This window comes from Rana temporaria, chromosome 1 (genome assembly GCF_905171775.1).
Source record: "Rana temporaria chromosome 1, aRanTem1.1, whole genome shotgun sequence".
NCBI classification, from domain to species: Eukaryota; Metazoa; Chordata; class Amphibia; order Anura; family Ranidae; genus Rana; species Rana temporaria.
In genome coordinates, this window is record NC_053489.1 from 160259515 (window position 1) to 160277675 (window position 18161).

General features: G+C 42.3%; 1 protein-coding gene across 1 annotated transcript in view; it reads left to right on the forward strand.

The window, feature by feature from the left end:
• The window catches only part of ADAMTS19 (ADAM metallopeptidase with thrombospondin type 1 motif 19), a 278331-nt gene that overhangs the window by 95754 nt on the left and 164416 nt on the right, over positions 1 to 18161 (forward strand). Inside the window, exons 5-6 of the mRNA XM_040344988.1 lie at positions 941 to 1024; positions 4424 to 4581. Coding sequence (XP_040200922.1) covers positions 941 to 1024; positions 4424 to 4581 — 242 coding nt within the window. The remainder of the gene's footprint in view (positions 1 to 940; positions 1025 to 4423; positions 4582 to 18161) is intronic.

Genomic DNA, 18161 nt, shown 5'->3' on the forward strand with positions numbered 1-18161 from the left:
AAAATTGAACCGATGGACGCCTAACCGATAGGTCAAAACCGATGGTTAGTATGCAAAAGCATCGGTTTAAAAACCAGCACATGCTCAGAATCAAGTCATCGTATGCTTGGAAGCATTGAACTTCATTTTTCTCTGCACGTCGTTGTGTTTTACGTCACTGCGTTGGACTCGATAGTTTTTTTTAACTGATGGTGTGTAGGCACCATCAGACCACTGACAGTTTCCCTCAGCACTGCATCTCCATCTTCCACCGACTCCCCTGCCAGCATGACTCATGTCTATTTAAAGGCTCACTTAGTCCCCTGCCAGACCCACTACATGGGATTGGTTAAGGGCCCCTAAATATGCATGACAACCCTTCTAGCCTCTGCCCACTAATTTCTAGAACATTCTCCAACATTCTAGAACCAGGGGGAGGCACCAGAGAGCTGCCTGGATGAGTCATCCAGCTCTGAAATGTATTGAACTCTGAACCAGATTCCATCTGAGCCAAATTATATTTTACCTACACTGCCACTAGTAGCACACTAGAGGGTGCTACACATCCATTTGCAAATGTATGTGAAACTACACTGATGCTCCAAGATTTATTAAATAAATAGTAAATTAATTAATTTAAAGTAGATATGCTTTGGAGGTAGTCCAATCCTATTTAAAATGACAGGAATCGGACAATAGCCTATAGTTGCTTAATTGTAGCTTAAGCCCTTCAGTGTGTATCTACAGCAAACATGACAAGGAAATAAAGTCACATACTCTGATCAATTTACAGCTATCAGGATAAAGTTGCATGTGGGCAGAGCAGTCCACAAAACAATATTATACAAAAAAAATTCATTGTGCAGCACAAAATTATGAATGCCAGTGTCAATGAATTTGTATTGGACACATTTTTACCAAAATAATAAGATAACTAAATACATTTTTTTTATCTCTACAGGTATACAACCTATTTCAGCACAAAAGTTTAGGAGTACAAATTAATCTCCGGGTTACAAAACTAGTTCTTCTCCATGAAACACCGGTGAGTGAATGCTTTCTTGTTTGTTAGTTTATTGAAGTCTACCTCTCTGCTACATATTTGTTTGTGGAGAAATCAAAAACATATTAGGAAATTAATATTGACAAAGCCAGTTCAGGAAATGTATTTAACCACTTCAGCCCCGGACCATATTGCTGGTCAATGACCGGGCCCCTTTTTGCGATTCAGCACTGCGTCGCTTTAACTGACAATTGCGCAGTCATGCGACGTGGCTCCCAAACAAAATTGGCGTTCTTTTTTTTCCACAAATAGAGCTTTCTTTTGGTGGTATTTGATCACCTCTGCGGTTTTTATTTTTTGCGCTATAAACAAAAATAGAGCGACAAATTTGAAAAAAAAATGAATATTTTTTACTTTTTGCTGTAATAAATATCCCCAAAATATATATAAAAAAAAACATTTTTTTTCCTCAGTTTAGGCCGATACATATTCTTCTACATATTTTACTAGTAATGGCGGCGATCAGCGATTTTTATCGGTACTGCGACCTAATGGCGGACACTTAGGACACTTTTGACACATTTTTGGGACCATTGGCATTTTTATAGCGATCAGTGCTATAAAAATGCATTGATTACAATAAAAATGCCACTGGCAGGGAAGGGGTTAACACTAGGGGGTGAGGAAGGGGTTAATTATGTTCCCTGTGTGTGTTCTAACTGAAGGGGGAGTGGGACTGACTAGGGAAAATGACAGATCGCTGTTCATACATTGTATGAACAGTTGATCCGTCATTTCTCCCCCTGACAGGACCGGGAGCTGTGTGTTTACACACACAGCTCCCGGTTCGCACTCTGTAACGAGCGATCGCGGGTGCCCGGCAGTGATCGCGCCCACCGGGAACCCCGCGTCGGCACCAGGGGCGAGCGGGGGCTGAAATGCGAGATGACGTGATCTCGCGCAGCCGACCTGCCACCGTATAACTGCGGCGGTTGGTCGGTTAGTGGTTAAGCTAAAACTTTGAAACTAAAGTTTGGATGTTTGGGGTCATGGAGGCAAGTTTAATTTATACTTGCCCCCCCTCCTTTTTACAAAAAAAAATATATACCATATATACTCGAGTATAAGCCGACACGAATATAAGCCGAGGCACCTAATTTTAGCACAAAAAAATTGAAAAACGTATTGACTTGAGTATAAGCCTAGGGTGTCCAACTGCATGCCTTACTGTGCCTCACTTTGCCTCACTGTGTCCATGTGCATGCCTCCCCGTGCTCATGCCTCACTTTGACTAGACTAACGTTTAACATCGGAGTCTATGGAAGGGTTTGAAAAATCGGTGCTCCCCAGCCGTAGGTTCCCCAGACAACAAACTTTGCACACTTGTAAAGGAGAAATGGGGTTACCTGTGTGCCAAGTTCTGGGTCCAGGGGACCTACGACCGGCCGGTACCGGTTCCCCAAAATCACTGGCGAAATGTCCGTTTAACATGGGAATCTATGGAAGTGCCCGGATTTGAAAAGTCGATACTCCCTGGCCATAGGTTCCCAGAACAACAAACTTTGCAGACTTGTAGATGAAGAGTGGGGCTACATGTGTGCCAAGATTGGGGTCCAGAGAACCTACGGCCGGGGGGCACTGTTTTTTCAAACCCGGGCACTCGGTCCATAGACTCCCATGTTAAACGGTAATTTCTCTGGTGATTTGCAGGCGCAAAAAGGTGATTCGAGTATAAACCGAGGGGGGCATTTTCAGCACAAAAAAATGTGCTGAAAAACTCGGCTTATACTCGAGTATATACGGTATATATCAAACAGATATAAAAAGTGCTTCCAAAAGAAAGAAAATTGGAGAAATGTATTGTTGGTTTTGTTTCTTTCTTAAATTCAAATTACTAAAAAGACTGGGCTAAAAATATTGGTCCAGGAGATAATAACATCAAATCTTTATGTTTTTCTGTTAAAGAATTACTAACAGATACAGACAGTTTTAGTGGATCCCTTCAACAGTGTAATTGCAAGAGAGTTTTATAGAAGTGGCATGCCATTAAACAGCCTTTACTGAGCTAAATGAACTCAAGAGGCGACTAGCTTGTGCAATGACTCTGAATTATTTTGATTTAGCTGTACCAACCCAAATTATTGCTGATGCATGTGGGTTTAGGTGCCATCCTAGTTCAGAAACAACATGCTGGGGATTACAGTCCTAATTTAATATGCAAGCAGAGCACTGAGGTGGAAAGATGATACTCCCAGACTGAAAAAAATTGACTTTAGCTGCTGTTTGGGGATGTGAATGATTTCATGTAAATCCTTATGGACTTGATTTTGAGATTGTAACAGATCACAAGCCTTTGAAAGTAATATGCACTTCTTACTCTAAACCTTCTGCCAGAATTAAGAGGTGGGTCCTTCATCTTGCTGATTAAAAATAAATAAATGAAAATATACATCTGTATTTGTTTCTCTGCATTATCAGGGAACTGATTGGATGATGTATGCGATACCATGCACTTCTGACAAGTTAGATCTTGGTTGTTGACTCCTGCATGGCCTTCTTTCTGCAAACAAATGTTTAGCTCAGTTACATTGCCTACAAATATTAGTAATTGCATGACTGGCCTTGGCATGTCATGGTAATAGATTTTTACTTTTTGTTTGCCATGCTTCCATAGACATAAATGTCACATTTATTTAAATTTATTTAAACCTTTAATAATAAATGTAATCTTTTTAGGTGAAATTATATTTGAGGTACAGTGTATAAAGCTTTACCATGATTATTTACATGATAAATGGTTTTGCAAATTCAACCTACAGTACAGAAAATATGACACATTTTAGTCTTGAGCAGAAAATCAAAATGTCACCCCAGAGCCCAATTTCAAGGCTAACGTGTAATACATGTATCATTGTATTCGCTTACAGTAACAGTTAGGCATCATTTGCAACTGAAAAATTCCTAGCACGTATATGATAAGCTAGAATACTTATTTTTTCTATAAGAAAGAGGAATATGAAGTGTTCCCAACAATGCTTAGCAACCAATCTTTTCATATTTTGCTATCTTGAATGCTTCAAAGTGGCAAAAAAAAAAAAATTAAATCGGCTTCTAAAGTTGACAGTGCTTTGCACTACTGCTCGTCGACCAAATTTTGTAATGATATTTGTGTGTGTGTGTGTGTATATATATATATATATATATATATATATATATATATATATATATATATTTTTTTTTTTTAGACATGTACCTTCAGCTATGACTAAGCACCAATAAGGGGTGTGAAACACATCAGCTGATTCCTCCACGTGATTGCTGTATGTACTGATTTAATTCAATAAAGAAATTTTTCACTGAAGTGCAGCTCTCCGGATTTCCTCTATTGCATTTCACTGAATTTGTGCTGTAATCCATAATAACACATAGGCTTCTTTATAGGCAGATATGTATATAGGACACCATGGGGAAAAGATGTTGGAGAGCTTTTGTAAATGGCAGCTTGATGAATTTGGGAAAAAAAATGATGTCCACATGGAAATGTCTACAAGCTGGACAGAAGAATATTCGGCTGTAGATGCTGCAGTTCTTATAACAAGGTATATTGAATGCACATTATATTATATTATATATTTTACATCTTCATCTGTTTTAGCTATTCTTGTGGCATTTTCCATATTACACATATTATGATAATTAAACCAATGTTGGATTTACAGTGTGTTGGCCTAGTTTTCTAAAAAAAAAGTCACACAGGCTTTTATCTAGAGCACCACTGTTTCGGGTAGAGACACGTTAAACAGTTTTTCAGAAAATAAAGAAATCTTTAGCCCATGTAGAATGCTGTTTCATCTGGTGTCAGTGTCAGGCCCCGTACACACGACCGAGTTTCTCGGCAGAATTCAGCCAGAAACTCGATCGGAGCTGGATTCTACCGAGAAACTCGATCGTGTGTACACTTTTCAGCGAGGAAGCCGATGAGGAACTCGTCGGGCCAAATAGAGAACATGTTCTCTATTTCCTCGTTGTTCAATGAGGAAAGTCGGCCCGCCGAGATCCTCGGCGGCTTCAACACTGAACTCGACGAGGAACTCAATGTGTTTGGCACGTCGAGTTCCTCGGACGTGTGTACAGGGCCATAGAGGTGGACCATTCCATCCCTCAAGCTTAGGCAAATAAGGAAAGGGAATGAGGCAAATATTCTGTGAAATTCTGGTGATCAGGGAACCTTATCATAGCTGCTATTTTCCCTGTTATACTTTCCAGAAAAGCTGAAATTTGCATTGGTTTTGTAAAAGAAGATAACTTGTGATCATAAAGATATGACAATGACTACACTAAAATTAACTTTAGATGAACAATTCTACAAGAATACATTTTTTGATCATTATTTTATGTTTTGCAGCAATTTTTTTGTCATCTCTCTTGTAGTAGAAAACAAAATGTAAATTCTGTTACCTACTGTACCTTATATTTCAGAAGCCACCATAGAAAAACGTTTGCCTTCCGGCATATGGTAAATTGTCCATAGGTGGCATTCTTGCCAAAAGCGTGGCACTTTTTGTCTGATTTCCAATTTTAAATTATTCCCCGATTTTAACATTTGTACCATATCCCTGAATGAATGTGGCACAGAGATAAAGGAATGTTACATATCACAAGTCTGCTTACAGCACACTTTCAAAGTAACCCTGATAATTCTTCTATGAAAATACTGTGCATAAGTGCAAAATGGAAGATAGCAGAGAATGCCCTCTGTGAATATAAGTAATAGCTGCCTGAATTTTACATTTATCCTGCATTCATTTTTATGAAATGGGGTAGGATTTTGGAGAATCCCCTCTTATTTATTTTATACATACACATTTTTTGCAATAAAGTATTAAGGAATGTATAAAACGGAATTCAAGTGTATGTAAATTTTAACAATAAATGTATTTTATTTGCTCCCTTATGGTCTGTTAAATATATCACTAAGGGCCGGATTCAGGTAGGGGCGCGCATTGTTACGGCGGCGCAGCGTATCGTATTTACGCTACGCCGCCGTAAGTCAGAGAGGCAAGTGCTGTATTCACAAAGCACTTGCCTCCTAAGTTACGGCGGCGTAGCGTAAATGGGGCCGGCGTAAGCGCGCGTAATTCAAATGAGGATGAGGGAGCGTGTTTTATTTTAATTTTTGGACGTCATTGGTTTCGACGTGAACGTAAATTACGCCCAGCCCCATTTCGGACGAGTTACGCAAACGACGTAAAATTTTCAAATTTTGACGCGGGAACGACGGTAATACTTAACATTGGCTACGCCACCTAGGGGGCATGTGTATCTTTATGCGGACATATCTCTTACGAAAATGGCGTATCTTTACTGCGACAGGCAAGCGTACGTTCGTGAATCGGCATATCTAGTAATTTACATATTCTACGTCGAAATCAACGGAAGCGCCACCTAGCGGCCAGCGGAAAAATTGCACCCTAAGATACGACGGCGCAGGCCGTCGTATCTTAGCTAGGTTTAAGTGTATCTCAGTTTGAGCATACACTTAAACTTAGGACGGGCTTAGATTCCGAGTTACATCAGCGTATCTACAGTACTGATACGCCAGCGTAACTCTTTGTGAATCCGGCCCTAAGTCTTTTGTTATATTGTTTTTTTAGTGCAAAAAATTATAGCTGTTCATCTAGACAGAAATTTGATTAGCTGATAACGTCCTGTGCTTTATTCTTCTGCACACAGTTATCAGTTAGCATTGTTCCCATGTATCTCTTTTGACTACAAAGAAATTCCCCCTATGTTATGGAGAGATTTAGGTATTATGTAATTCTAACACACTTACTCGGGATTGCCTCGCTGGATGCTGGAAGAGGTGACTTACCTTTTCCCAGGGATCCAGCGATGTATTTCCGCAGTGCACGGTGGCCGGATCTTCCACCCGATGCACTGTGTTCCCCTGATTCCCTTCCCTGCGAGCGTCACAATGCAGGGGGGGGGGGCGAAACGGCGGCAAATTCAAAAGTATAAAGTGAAAACACACTGATACAATGTAATCCTATTGGATTACAATAAAAAATAAAATACAGCGACCTTAGATTGCCCCCCAGTGCTTTCTCCAGTGTCTGCAGATTACTATACTTTGTGACTGTAAACTGCACAGCGACCATGGCATCAAAAAAGCAACCCCTCCACCTCAAAATCGCCATGAGATCTGCTGGAAAACAGTGACAGTGATACAGAATCGTTTGCAGAGGAGTTGAGTGACAGCGACTCGTGTGGAAGTTTGTCATCAGACGCAGAAAGCGATTTTAGCGACGATCCTGCAACTGTGCCCAGCAATTTGCGGACTTGGTGCTCAATTGATTGCGGTATGGAGCACGTAGCGCCCCCAAGATTTCCATTTACAGGAGCACCTGGGATCAAAGTGGATGTTGAGGATGACAATCCCTTGGCATACCTCCAACTTTTTTTGACGGATGAAGTTATCGCCAAATTTGTTTTGGAGACAAATTGCTACCAGAAGCAACAAGCTGCTACCCATCAGCGATTTTCAAGGCGCAGAAAATGGGAACCAGTAACCAGAGAGGACATCTGGAAGTTTCTTGGCCTTTTACAGGGAGTGGTGTGGAAACCCCTGAAGAAATGGTACTAGACAACCAACAAATTATTGGCCAATTCTTTTTTTTGGCACCGTCATGTCGGAATATACATTTTCGCCGATCATGAAATATTTGCACTTTGCAAATAATGAGGACTTTGATGAGAGTTCTCATCCAGCTCCAAAACTGAAACAAATTTGGGAGATTTACCAACCTATTTTGAATAATTTTCAGCAGACCTATGTTCCAGAGAGAGACATAACTATTAACAAAAGTCTTATGACCTACAAAGGTAGACTTAGCTGGATACAATATATTGCATCAAAGCGTGCTTGATTTGGCATAAAGTAATTTATGCTATGTGAATCCAGCTCTGGGTACATCTGGAATTCAGTCCTGTACACAGGGAAAGGGACCAAATTCTGCCAGCGATTCAGCAGTTTTGGAATGGCAACTGCTTTGGTTCTTTCCTTGATTGAGCCATTGCTGAACCAGGGCTACTGTGTCACCACAGACAATTTGTATATGTCCCCAGAACTCTACGAGTTCCTTCTCCTGAACAAGACAGACGCAAATGGGACCGTGAGGCCTAACCGGCATGACATGTCGTCAACCTTTGCCAATAAAAAGCTCAGGCAGGAGAAGCAGTTGCCTGGCAGAAAGGGAAAATGATGGCACTGAGGTGGCGGGAAAAAAAGATGTGTGCTTTATGAGTACCATTCATAACACCTCGACCGTAATGGTACACACCAAAGGTGGAAAGGATGTAATGAAGCCACAGGTTGTGTTGGACTACAACAACACTATGGGAGGTGTGTACAGAGCTGACCAGGCTCTGTACATGGCTTTTATCAAGCCATGAGGAAGCAACAAAAAAAATATTATAAAAAAATCTTCAGGCATCTTCTGGAACAGTGCCTGTGGAATGCCTTAATTTTTCTGAAAAAAAAAAGAGTGACAGGTCTATGGTCCCTGCGGACTTTGTGTGGAAGGTTGCAGAACTCATCTTTCTAAAGTACCAGACGCCAACGGCTGTAAACCGATCTGGACATGGGGCTGCTGGTATTGTGAACCCTGAACGACTGACTGGTCATCACTTTGTGGACCACATTCCACCCACTGAAAAGAAAACAGCACCCACAAGGATGTGTGTGGTTTGCTGCTCCAAGCGTGACGACACCGGAAACAAAATCCATACCCGAGACGTTTACTGACTACTAATATTGCACCCTTGTTTGACCAAAAAAAAATCTGAGTTTTTGATTATATTATTTACTAAAATGTATTGAATAAAAAGTATTGTTATTATTAAATTATTATTTGTTATTATTTATTATATTATAATTTATGATTTTATGTTTCAAACTTTATCATACCCGAGACGTCTACTAGACTCTGGTTTGGACAGATTTAGGTGAGTTATTCCTAAGAATTACAGGCCTGCAATCTAAAACGCCAAATTTCCATGCAAAATACTGGTACCGCTTTCAGCACCTAAAATCTGAAAGAATCATACCGCCAGGGAGGTTAAAAGTCAATGAGTAATGCAGCGTCCTCTTGTGGGCCAGACTTGGAGGCCACATATGGGCAGTACAGCAAATTTCAAATCAATACATTGGCCCAGATTCAGATACGAGTTACGACGACGTATCTCCGGATACTCCGTCGTAACTCTGAGTGTGTGGGGTCGTATCTATGCGCCTGATTCTTATAATCAGTTACGCATAGATTTCCCTAAGATCCGACCGGCGTAAGTCTCTTACGGCGTCGTATCTTAGTTGCATATTTACACTGGACGCTAGGTGGCGCTTCCGTAGATTTACGCAAGGAATATGCAAATTAGGTAGATACGCCGATTCAGAAACGTATGTCCGCCCGGCGCATTTTTTTACGTCATTTACGTAAGGCTTTTTCCGGCGTAAAGTTACCCCTCATAAAGCAGGGGTAAGTCATGTTAGGTATGGACGTTGGTGGAAACGTACGAACAGCGTCGTATTTTGCATCGTTTGCGTAAGTCTTTAACGAATAGGACTGTACGTAAGTTACGTTCACGTCGAAAGCATTGACAGCTTGCGGCGTAATTTGGAGCATGCACACTTGGAAACATTCACGGACTATGCATGCGTCCTTCGTAAGAAACGTCAATTACGTGGGGTCACAAGTAATTTAAATAAAACACGCCCACATCATCCACATTTGAATTAGGCGGGCTTACGCCGACACATTTACACTACGCCGCCGTAACTTAGGGCGCAAGTTCTTTCTGAATACGGAACTTGCGCCCTAAGTTACGGTGGTGTAGTGTATCTGAGATACGCTACGCCCGCCGATAGATACGATAATGTATCTGAATCCGGGTCATTGAGTTTATTTACCACTAAATGGTCTTGTGTCTATTTCCTAGTGTGAATTCACAGTTAAGTTAAAGACATTTATACAAATTTTCTTATAAGTGCTTACAGTAACTTTTATTCCACCATATGTGTCAGAGGAGCTGAGGGCATTCTTGGAGTCAAGGCGCAGAACAGAGAACCCAAATTACCAAATGCTACACACATTTATTTCAAGCCATACCATAGAGTAAGAAAGTGTAAGGCCCCGTACACACGACCAAACATGTATGCTGAAACTGGTCCGCGGAACGTCGTGTGTAGGCGCGAGCGGGCCGAATTCCAGCAAACATTTGCCCGCCGGGCCTTTTCCCAGCAGACAAATATTCCTGGACGTGTTTTAAAACCGTCCGCTGGAATCCTGCCCGCTCGGACATGTACGGTCGTCAGTACAGACCTACCGCCGTCCCTCGCATGCGTCGAATGACTTAGACGCATGCGTGGAAGCCTTTAAATGGCAGGCCCGCCCACGTCGCTGCGTCATCGCCGCGTCATCGTCGCGGCGACGACGCGGACACGCCCCGCGTATTGTTTACGCGCAGACTTCTGTACGATGGTTAGTACAGCCATCGTACAGAAGCCCTCTGGCAGACATGTACGGTGAAAACGGTCCGACGGACCGGTTTCATCGTACATGTTTGCTCGTTAGTACCCGGCCTAAGAGAAATTATAAGGAAAAAGCCAAGTGCTCACATTGTGAATAGGCTTGGATTAAACATAGCAAGTAAAGAAGTATGAAAGAGAAGGAAAAGAACAGGGAATAAGGAGAGGGTGAGGAGAAGTATAGGAGGGGATAAATGGATTAAGAAGGGGTCACATATCAAATATCAATCTCTTTCAGTCGTTTGGAAACTCTTTTATTGTGCAGAAGTGGTTCAGCTTTCTGTTCCAAGATTTGAAAGCATGTACTGACATCATATATTTTTTAAAGATGCCAACAGGCCATACTATTATGCCGCGTACACACGATCATTTTCGGCATGAAAAAAACAAAGTTTTTCGCCATGTAGAAAAAACAACGTTTTCCAACTTCATCATTAAAATAATCATGTCTGTTACAGCGTGATGAATGTGCTTACTCAATTATGAATGGTAGTTTTGAGCGCTCCCGTCTCATAACTTGCTTCTGAGCATGCGCAGGTTTTTAACGTTGTTTTAGCCCACACACGATAATTTTTTACAACCCGAAAAACGACATTGTTTAATACGTTTAAAAATGCAGCATGTTCGAAAAAAACTATTTTCGTTTTTCAGAACCCGAAAAATTATGTTAAGCCCACACACGATCATTTTAAATGAATTTTTTTTAAAACAACGTTTTTTTCATGCCGAAAAATGATCGTGTGTACGTGGCATTAGGCCCTATTCACACCTGAGAATTTTTCTGCAGTAACACAAGTCAATATACTGCAGTAATCATTTCTGAATGGAACTCTCGCACATCTCAGCCCATACTGCGTTTGTGGAAACCACAGGAAAATCACATGGTCAAAAAGACCATGATTTTTCCCTGCCACTGCATTTTTAAAAAGACGCAGGCACCTTTTATGAGGAAAATTGAATGGGCTACCCTGCCCACACAAGTGTGAACCAGAGCTAAAGAAGAAGTATGGTCAAAGCTCATTTGGCTGTACCCATGGATCACAGGAGTACAGTTTGTTCTGCACTACTATGACCCAGATTCAGCCAACAGCATAAGTCCTCTGTCGGCTGATATCACAGAGCTGGTACAGACTCTAGGTAGAATAAAGTCTGGATCCACCCAGATGCCTAACCAAAAGCTGGCTCAGCCTCTCAGCATTCTGCCAACAACCTGAGCTCCCACCCCCTCCACATCCCAGCACTCCAGTGAGCATTGGAGGGGCAGAGCAGAGGTTGACTGGCAGTCACAGCTCTCTGCTCAGAGCGGAGGGGAGAACTGAGTGATCAGCAGTGTTTGATCACTCAGTTCTCAGTGCAGAGCCAGCGGGGGACAGATGCAGTATCAGAATGATTCCGCATCCACCTAAGTATATAAGGTTTTCTCTCTTCTTTTAATTTCTGAATTATTATTTTTATGCAAATCCTCAGCCACTTGTTGGGTATTTGTATTTTTTAAATATCAGTCTTTCATTCCCTAACGCTGCACCCTCTCTCCTACCGGGCGCAACATGGACATTTTAGTTTGCCTGACTAGCCATCACATAGCAGGTGGGTGGCAGGAGGAAGGCACAGGGCCAGATCTAGCCTGTCTTATGTTGCAGTGCAATAAAAATTGTGAGAGGGCAGAGAATGGGAGATCGCAAGGGGAGTGTACAGAGGATCAGCAGGGCAGAGGATAAGGTTAGCATTTTGCATGGCAGTGTACAGAGAGTCAGTAGGGCAAAGGATAAGGATTAGCAGTTTGCATGGCAGTGTACAGAGGCACCCACTGTCACTTTTTTTAAAAGAGCATGGCTCTACAGGGCTCCACCCACATTGCTGCGTCATAAATTTACTGATTCCTGTGAATGAATAAACCTCAAGTACCATCTTGCACCGTGTTGTAGTAATGAATGGGCCGCAGAGGTGCTGATGAACCATAGTCCATTGACATGTATTCCGGCTTTCAATCAGTGGTATGAGCTGAAAGCTGGAAGGAAATGTCACAGGAGCCCCCATTGCATGCATGAGCTACTGATTGCAGGTGCAATGCTTTCCAGGGCCCTGCTGGAAAAAATAAATGCACATTTTTCCTGCAAAAATCTGTGCATTTATTATTTTTTCCATAGAGGTAAACATCCTTTAATCCTGGAGGGAGTGAGAGGAGTCTGGAGGATTGCAGTTCAGGGACTCCTGTGCCAGGAGATGTTACAGCAGTTCTGGATGGTGGAGATGAGGGAGAGGTATGCATAGGTCTTTAGCTTCTAAAAAACATGGCAGAGTAAAGTGGAAAGGACTGCCAGATTAGTGTGGCAGAACCTCAGAAGTAGTGAAACAGGGGTGGCAGGACCGGGAGGGAGAGCTACGGTTCTGCAGCCTATGCAGGGAGAGTATGAAGAGTCTAGGGAGCAGTAGTGCCACTGTCCCCAGGCCAGGAGATGTACCATCAGCTCAGGAGATCAGGTGAGAACAGGGCATACTCATTACTAATTACTGGAGTGCATACTGCTGTGACAGGGGGAGGATTGCCGGACAGAACAGCAGCATTTAACCAATAATGAGTTTGATGAGGCTGCTTCTTTGCAGAGAGGCAGCAGAGCTCACAAATTAGATGTCTATGCTGTCTGATGCCACTTTTCTTGCCTTGGCTCCTGTATGCTGGCAATCAAGATTTTAGAAGATAAGTGTGTTATGTTTAATTAATTGGTGTCTTTGCAGTTTAACAACGCACTCCTGAACCTTGCACTCTGTATGTAATGCATTCCTAAACCTTGCACTTTGTACAACGCACTCCTAAACCTTGCACTCTGTACGTAATGCATTCCTGAACCTTGCGCTCTGTACGCAATATATTCCTGAACCTTGCACTCTGTATCCTTCTGAGCCCTGCGCGCTGTATGTAGCATCCTCCTGAACCCTGCATGTAGCATCCTCCTGCACATAGCATCCTCCTGCACGTAGCATCCCCCTGCACCCTGTACATAGCATCCTCTTGCACGTAGCATCCTCCTGCACCCTGCATGTAGCATCCTCATGCACCTTGTATGTGGCATCCCCCTGCACGTAACACCAGCATACAGGGAGCACACTGACCACCAATATGTAGGGCCAGTGGTTACCAGTATACAGAGCACATAAAAAATCAAGTAAAAAAATTACCATGCAACTAAAAAAATCTCAAAAGCAATAAGAGAATCTTGTTAGCTGGTTCTCTCCTCTAACTCAAATCAATAAAAAGCAAAAAATGCAGTGCTACCCTACACGTCATCTATAAAATTGTACAAATGGACTTAAAAGTGCAATGGTAAAACCTATAAATGAATACCCAGTGCAAATCAACCAATGTATTGCAATAAAGTAGTGATGGTGGCACCCCCTCTGCACATAGTGGTGAAGCCCCCTATATATCCTATATATAATAATAATAATAAAATGTAAAATATGTACATCAATTATTATGATTATATATAAGGGGTTTCACCACTATTTACACATTGTAGCTCTGCAATATTTCTTACCATGTGCAGAGAGGGTGACACCATCACTACTATGTTCTAATACACAGGTTGATTTGCATTTCTGTTATTATTGTATGTAGGGGGTTTCACCTCTATTTGCATATTGAAGCTCTGTATTTTCTCAAAATATTTTTGCAAAGGGGGGGTGACAAAATCACTACTATATTGCAATACATTAGTTGATTTGCACTGGATATTCATTTATAGTGCAGCGCTACCCCCTCAGGAGTCGCTGGTTGTTTTGGGATCAGCGTATTAAGTTACCTCTAATCGTTGTCTAGGGATGATTGTAGTGAGTAGAGCAGTAAACTAATGTCCAATCAGCGAATAAGGTTTTCTGAATGCTTTATTTCTCGGCCCAACACGACCAACATCAACATGAGGTAGAGAGAAAAGGTTGATGAAGTAAGAGAACTTTGCCGTATCAGGCTTGGATAAGAGGAAAGCAGTCCTGCTCTCAGTAGTAGTAGTTACAGTTCGTCGCCACTCCAGCCAGAGTGGGTGAAGCGCCCCCGGACAGACTCCTGCCACGAGCCTGGCAGCCGAAGTGTCACTTTAAAGTTGCTGGGAAGAACAAGTCACTGCCACTGACTTGGCTCTGATTTTTTTTTTTTAAACAATATTTTATTGAATTTTTTTTTTAAAACGATAAAGGAGGATACAGAAAAGAAACTAAACAATATAGTGACATGGTACATGCATATCCAGCGAAAAGAATAGTGAAGTATGTCTGTAAGCATCATAGCCGCTGGGACCAGTGATCAAGGCATCTGACTTCTAAAGAATACTAATTGCATCATATCATGAAAGCAAGATATCATATGACAAGAATAACAACCTATAGTCAAGGCAGGTACCAAGAAGAGAGAACGAAGAAGTATAGCGAGGAAAAAGGTATAGGGAGAAAAAGAGGAGGAGGGGTGGGGGAAGAGGAAGAGAGAGGGGGAGAGAAGGAGAAGAAGAGAGGAGAGGAGGCATAGCACAAGGGCAGTATAATCGTAAGCAAAATCAACGAGATCTTAGCCTATGCAGATGAATAAAAACATATAGAACAACAAGGTAGCGTTTCCTATCTGAAAAAATCGGTTCACTAATCTACGACCATCCCTAAAAGAGTCTATACATTGCAATGAAATAGATAGCAGGTAGTGGATACTTTAGGGTTCATATATCGGTGGATTGGGTGAACAGTCAGAAGGGGGGGTTCACACTTCCGATAGGGCTCTTATCTAAGAATAGAAAAGGACTAGTCGACAGGGCCGAGCGTTCAGATGTAGATAGGGCGATGTTAGCGAACAGCGACCACTTCTCGTCAAATTTCTCTCTCGAGTGTAGATGATGATTATGGGAGTCCAGGTTTTCTCTGTATAGTAAGGATCTTAAGCTCCCAATCATTGCTGCAAGGGAGGGGGGGGTGGCCGATATCCAATGGCCCAGGATGGTCCTGCGGGCTACCAATAGCGTGGTAAGTATCCAGTTACGGAGGCCGCGAGGGAGGTGATTATAAGCACAGGACCGTTCTGTGCCATCGGGAGGGCAACCAAACAACAATAGTCTAGGTTCTTTTTCCAGGAGGCAGTCCGTCACCTTATGTATATAGTAGATTATATTTGACCAAAATTCTTCAATAGCAGGACAGTCCCATAGCCGGTGTAATAGGCTAGGTTTGTTCCTCAAACACCAAGGGCACGCAGGTCCTATGTCAGGGGAGCGTGTCATAGAAAAAGGGTAATATGCTCTTGGCTCTGATTTTGAATAAGATGCCAGATGAGGCCTCTGCCACAGGCTCAATGCTGACAATGGTGAACAGCAGAGCAAAACACTCCCCAGTCTTTCTCATTGGGGTCACCGACTGACAGTGCCGAGGTTATCTGTCAGTCTTTGGTCACCCAAATCCCCGATGGTTCGTTCAAGCCTCTCAGACAACCTGCCTCCGGGTTCTCCTTGAGCCGATCCCCCACAGCACAGCACGTAGCTTAGGATCTCTTCAGTAGAGTTGGGGACCCAGTAAGTCACTGGGGCCCCTGGTAGCATCAGTTGCTCCAGGCCATGTGGACCCAGCGTCAGGAACTCCGCGTTGCGCGCGACCCCAGGCCAGGTAGGCCATAGTGGTGTGGCCCGCGATGTGAGCACACCCTAAAGGTGGGTGTCGCACCTGGAACCAGGAACCCACGAAGAACCAAGAACAACGGCTTCCGCCACAGAAATATTCCTCCCCAGCATGCCCCGCAAGGCAAAACTCCTCTAATTGGCTGCTAGGAAGAAGCGGCTCCGCCTGGACCTCTCTGGTGCCACCTGCCGCCCAGGGATGGTACCACATCCCTAGAATGCAGTCTAGCACACAGAACAATCCAGATTTGGAGACAGCCAAATTTGACATAATTCAGAATGAGAGCAAATTATCTCTCTCATTCCCCCGCTAACTTTAGCGTAGTGCCTTTACTGAAAGTAAGGGGGCGCTACAATAGGTTTTACCATTGCACTTATAAGTGCATTTGTACAATTTTGTAGATGAAGTGTAGGGTTGTTCTGTATTTTTGTTTTTTTATTGGTATACAGTAAAGAGGCCAAGACATACTGATCACCAATGAAGAACCCTCCACTTGCTGGCCATGCCCACAGGTGTGCAGTAACACGCCACATTAGCACCCTCTCTTTTACCTCAAGCACCCCCAACAACAATTGTCTGGAGCGGCCCCTGTATGGATTGGATTTAAATTTTGAAGCTTCATCCCTCCCTCCAAGGTTTTTATCTATATTATCTTCTTAAAGTGGTTGCAAAGTTATTTTTTTTTTACTTTTACCTACAGGTAAGCCTATAATAAGGCTTACCTGTAGGTAAATAAAATCTCCTAAACCTTTACAGTTTAGGAGATACTACTCTCGCAATGAGCTGTTGAATGCAGCGGCGCATGAGCACAGGGGATTTTCGGCTTAAGGCCCGGCAGCCACCGGACCTTGCGCGGGAGTGACGACATCGCAGCTCCAGCCACTCACAGTGCTGGAGCTGCGATACCAGGAAGACACACCAAATGTCAGCTGCCTCGGCGTGGACCGGGAGGGACACCGACGCCTCATTCTAAGGTAAGTATTTCATAATGAGCTAGTATGCGGTGCATACTAGCTCATTATGCCTTTTCCCTTACAGGTGTAAAGAAAAAAAAATCAGAGGGTTTACTACTGATTAAACATTTGGTAATAAGAAGTATCTTTTTTTTCTTATCGCATGGACAAAATGTGAGAAATAACGTATATGCCATAATCACATACCACATACACTACATATATAATTTGAGGAGAATATACTCAAAAAATAGTTTACTATTTGTCAATAAAAAAGAAAAAAAATGTCCCTGGATTTAATTTTAAAAATCTGGTCACCTTATCCTAATATCTCTTAACAACTCCATCTTGTCACTTGCAATTTTATAGTTTATGCAAAACCCACGTTTCACTGAATGTAACACGGGACTTTGGTGATATAAGTAAGGCATTGTGGTATGCAGATCATTTCACATCCTTTTGCTGTTGTTTGAGCTAAAGTTAATCTGTGAAACCTGGTGCTTATATTGCCGTGTAAACGTTGTATGGAATGTAAGTGACTTGCTTGCCTGTCAATTGGAATGACACATGGAATGCAGAGTAAATTAAAGTAGTATTTTGCTGTAGGTTGTATACAGCTATGAGCATTGTCGGTGCAATGACCTTTATCTACTTGCTGTGCTACAAGTCATCTATGATTAGCACATATATACTTGCTTTTTTGTTTTGACATGTTCAAATCACAGTGCTATTGTATACACATATAGCATAATATACAGTACCCCTTGTATGTGAATAAGAAGGTGGGAAACAATGAGATGACTTCATATATGCCTATACGATAGCTCCCAACTGTCCCTGATTTTGAGGGACTGTCCTTGATTTGGAACAATGTCCCTCTGTCCTCCTAATTTGTCCCTAATTTTTGTCTGATCGATATAGTTGTATATGAAACGCACTACTTATCTAACAAAAAGTGTTTTACAGTGCTAAACCTTTCAACCAGTTTCTAAATGGC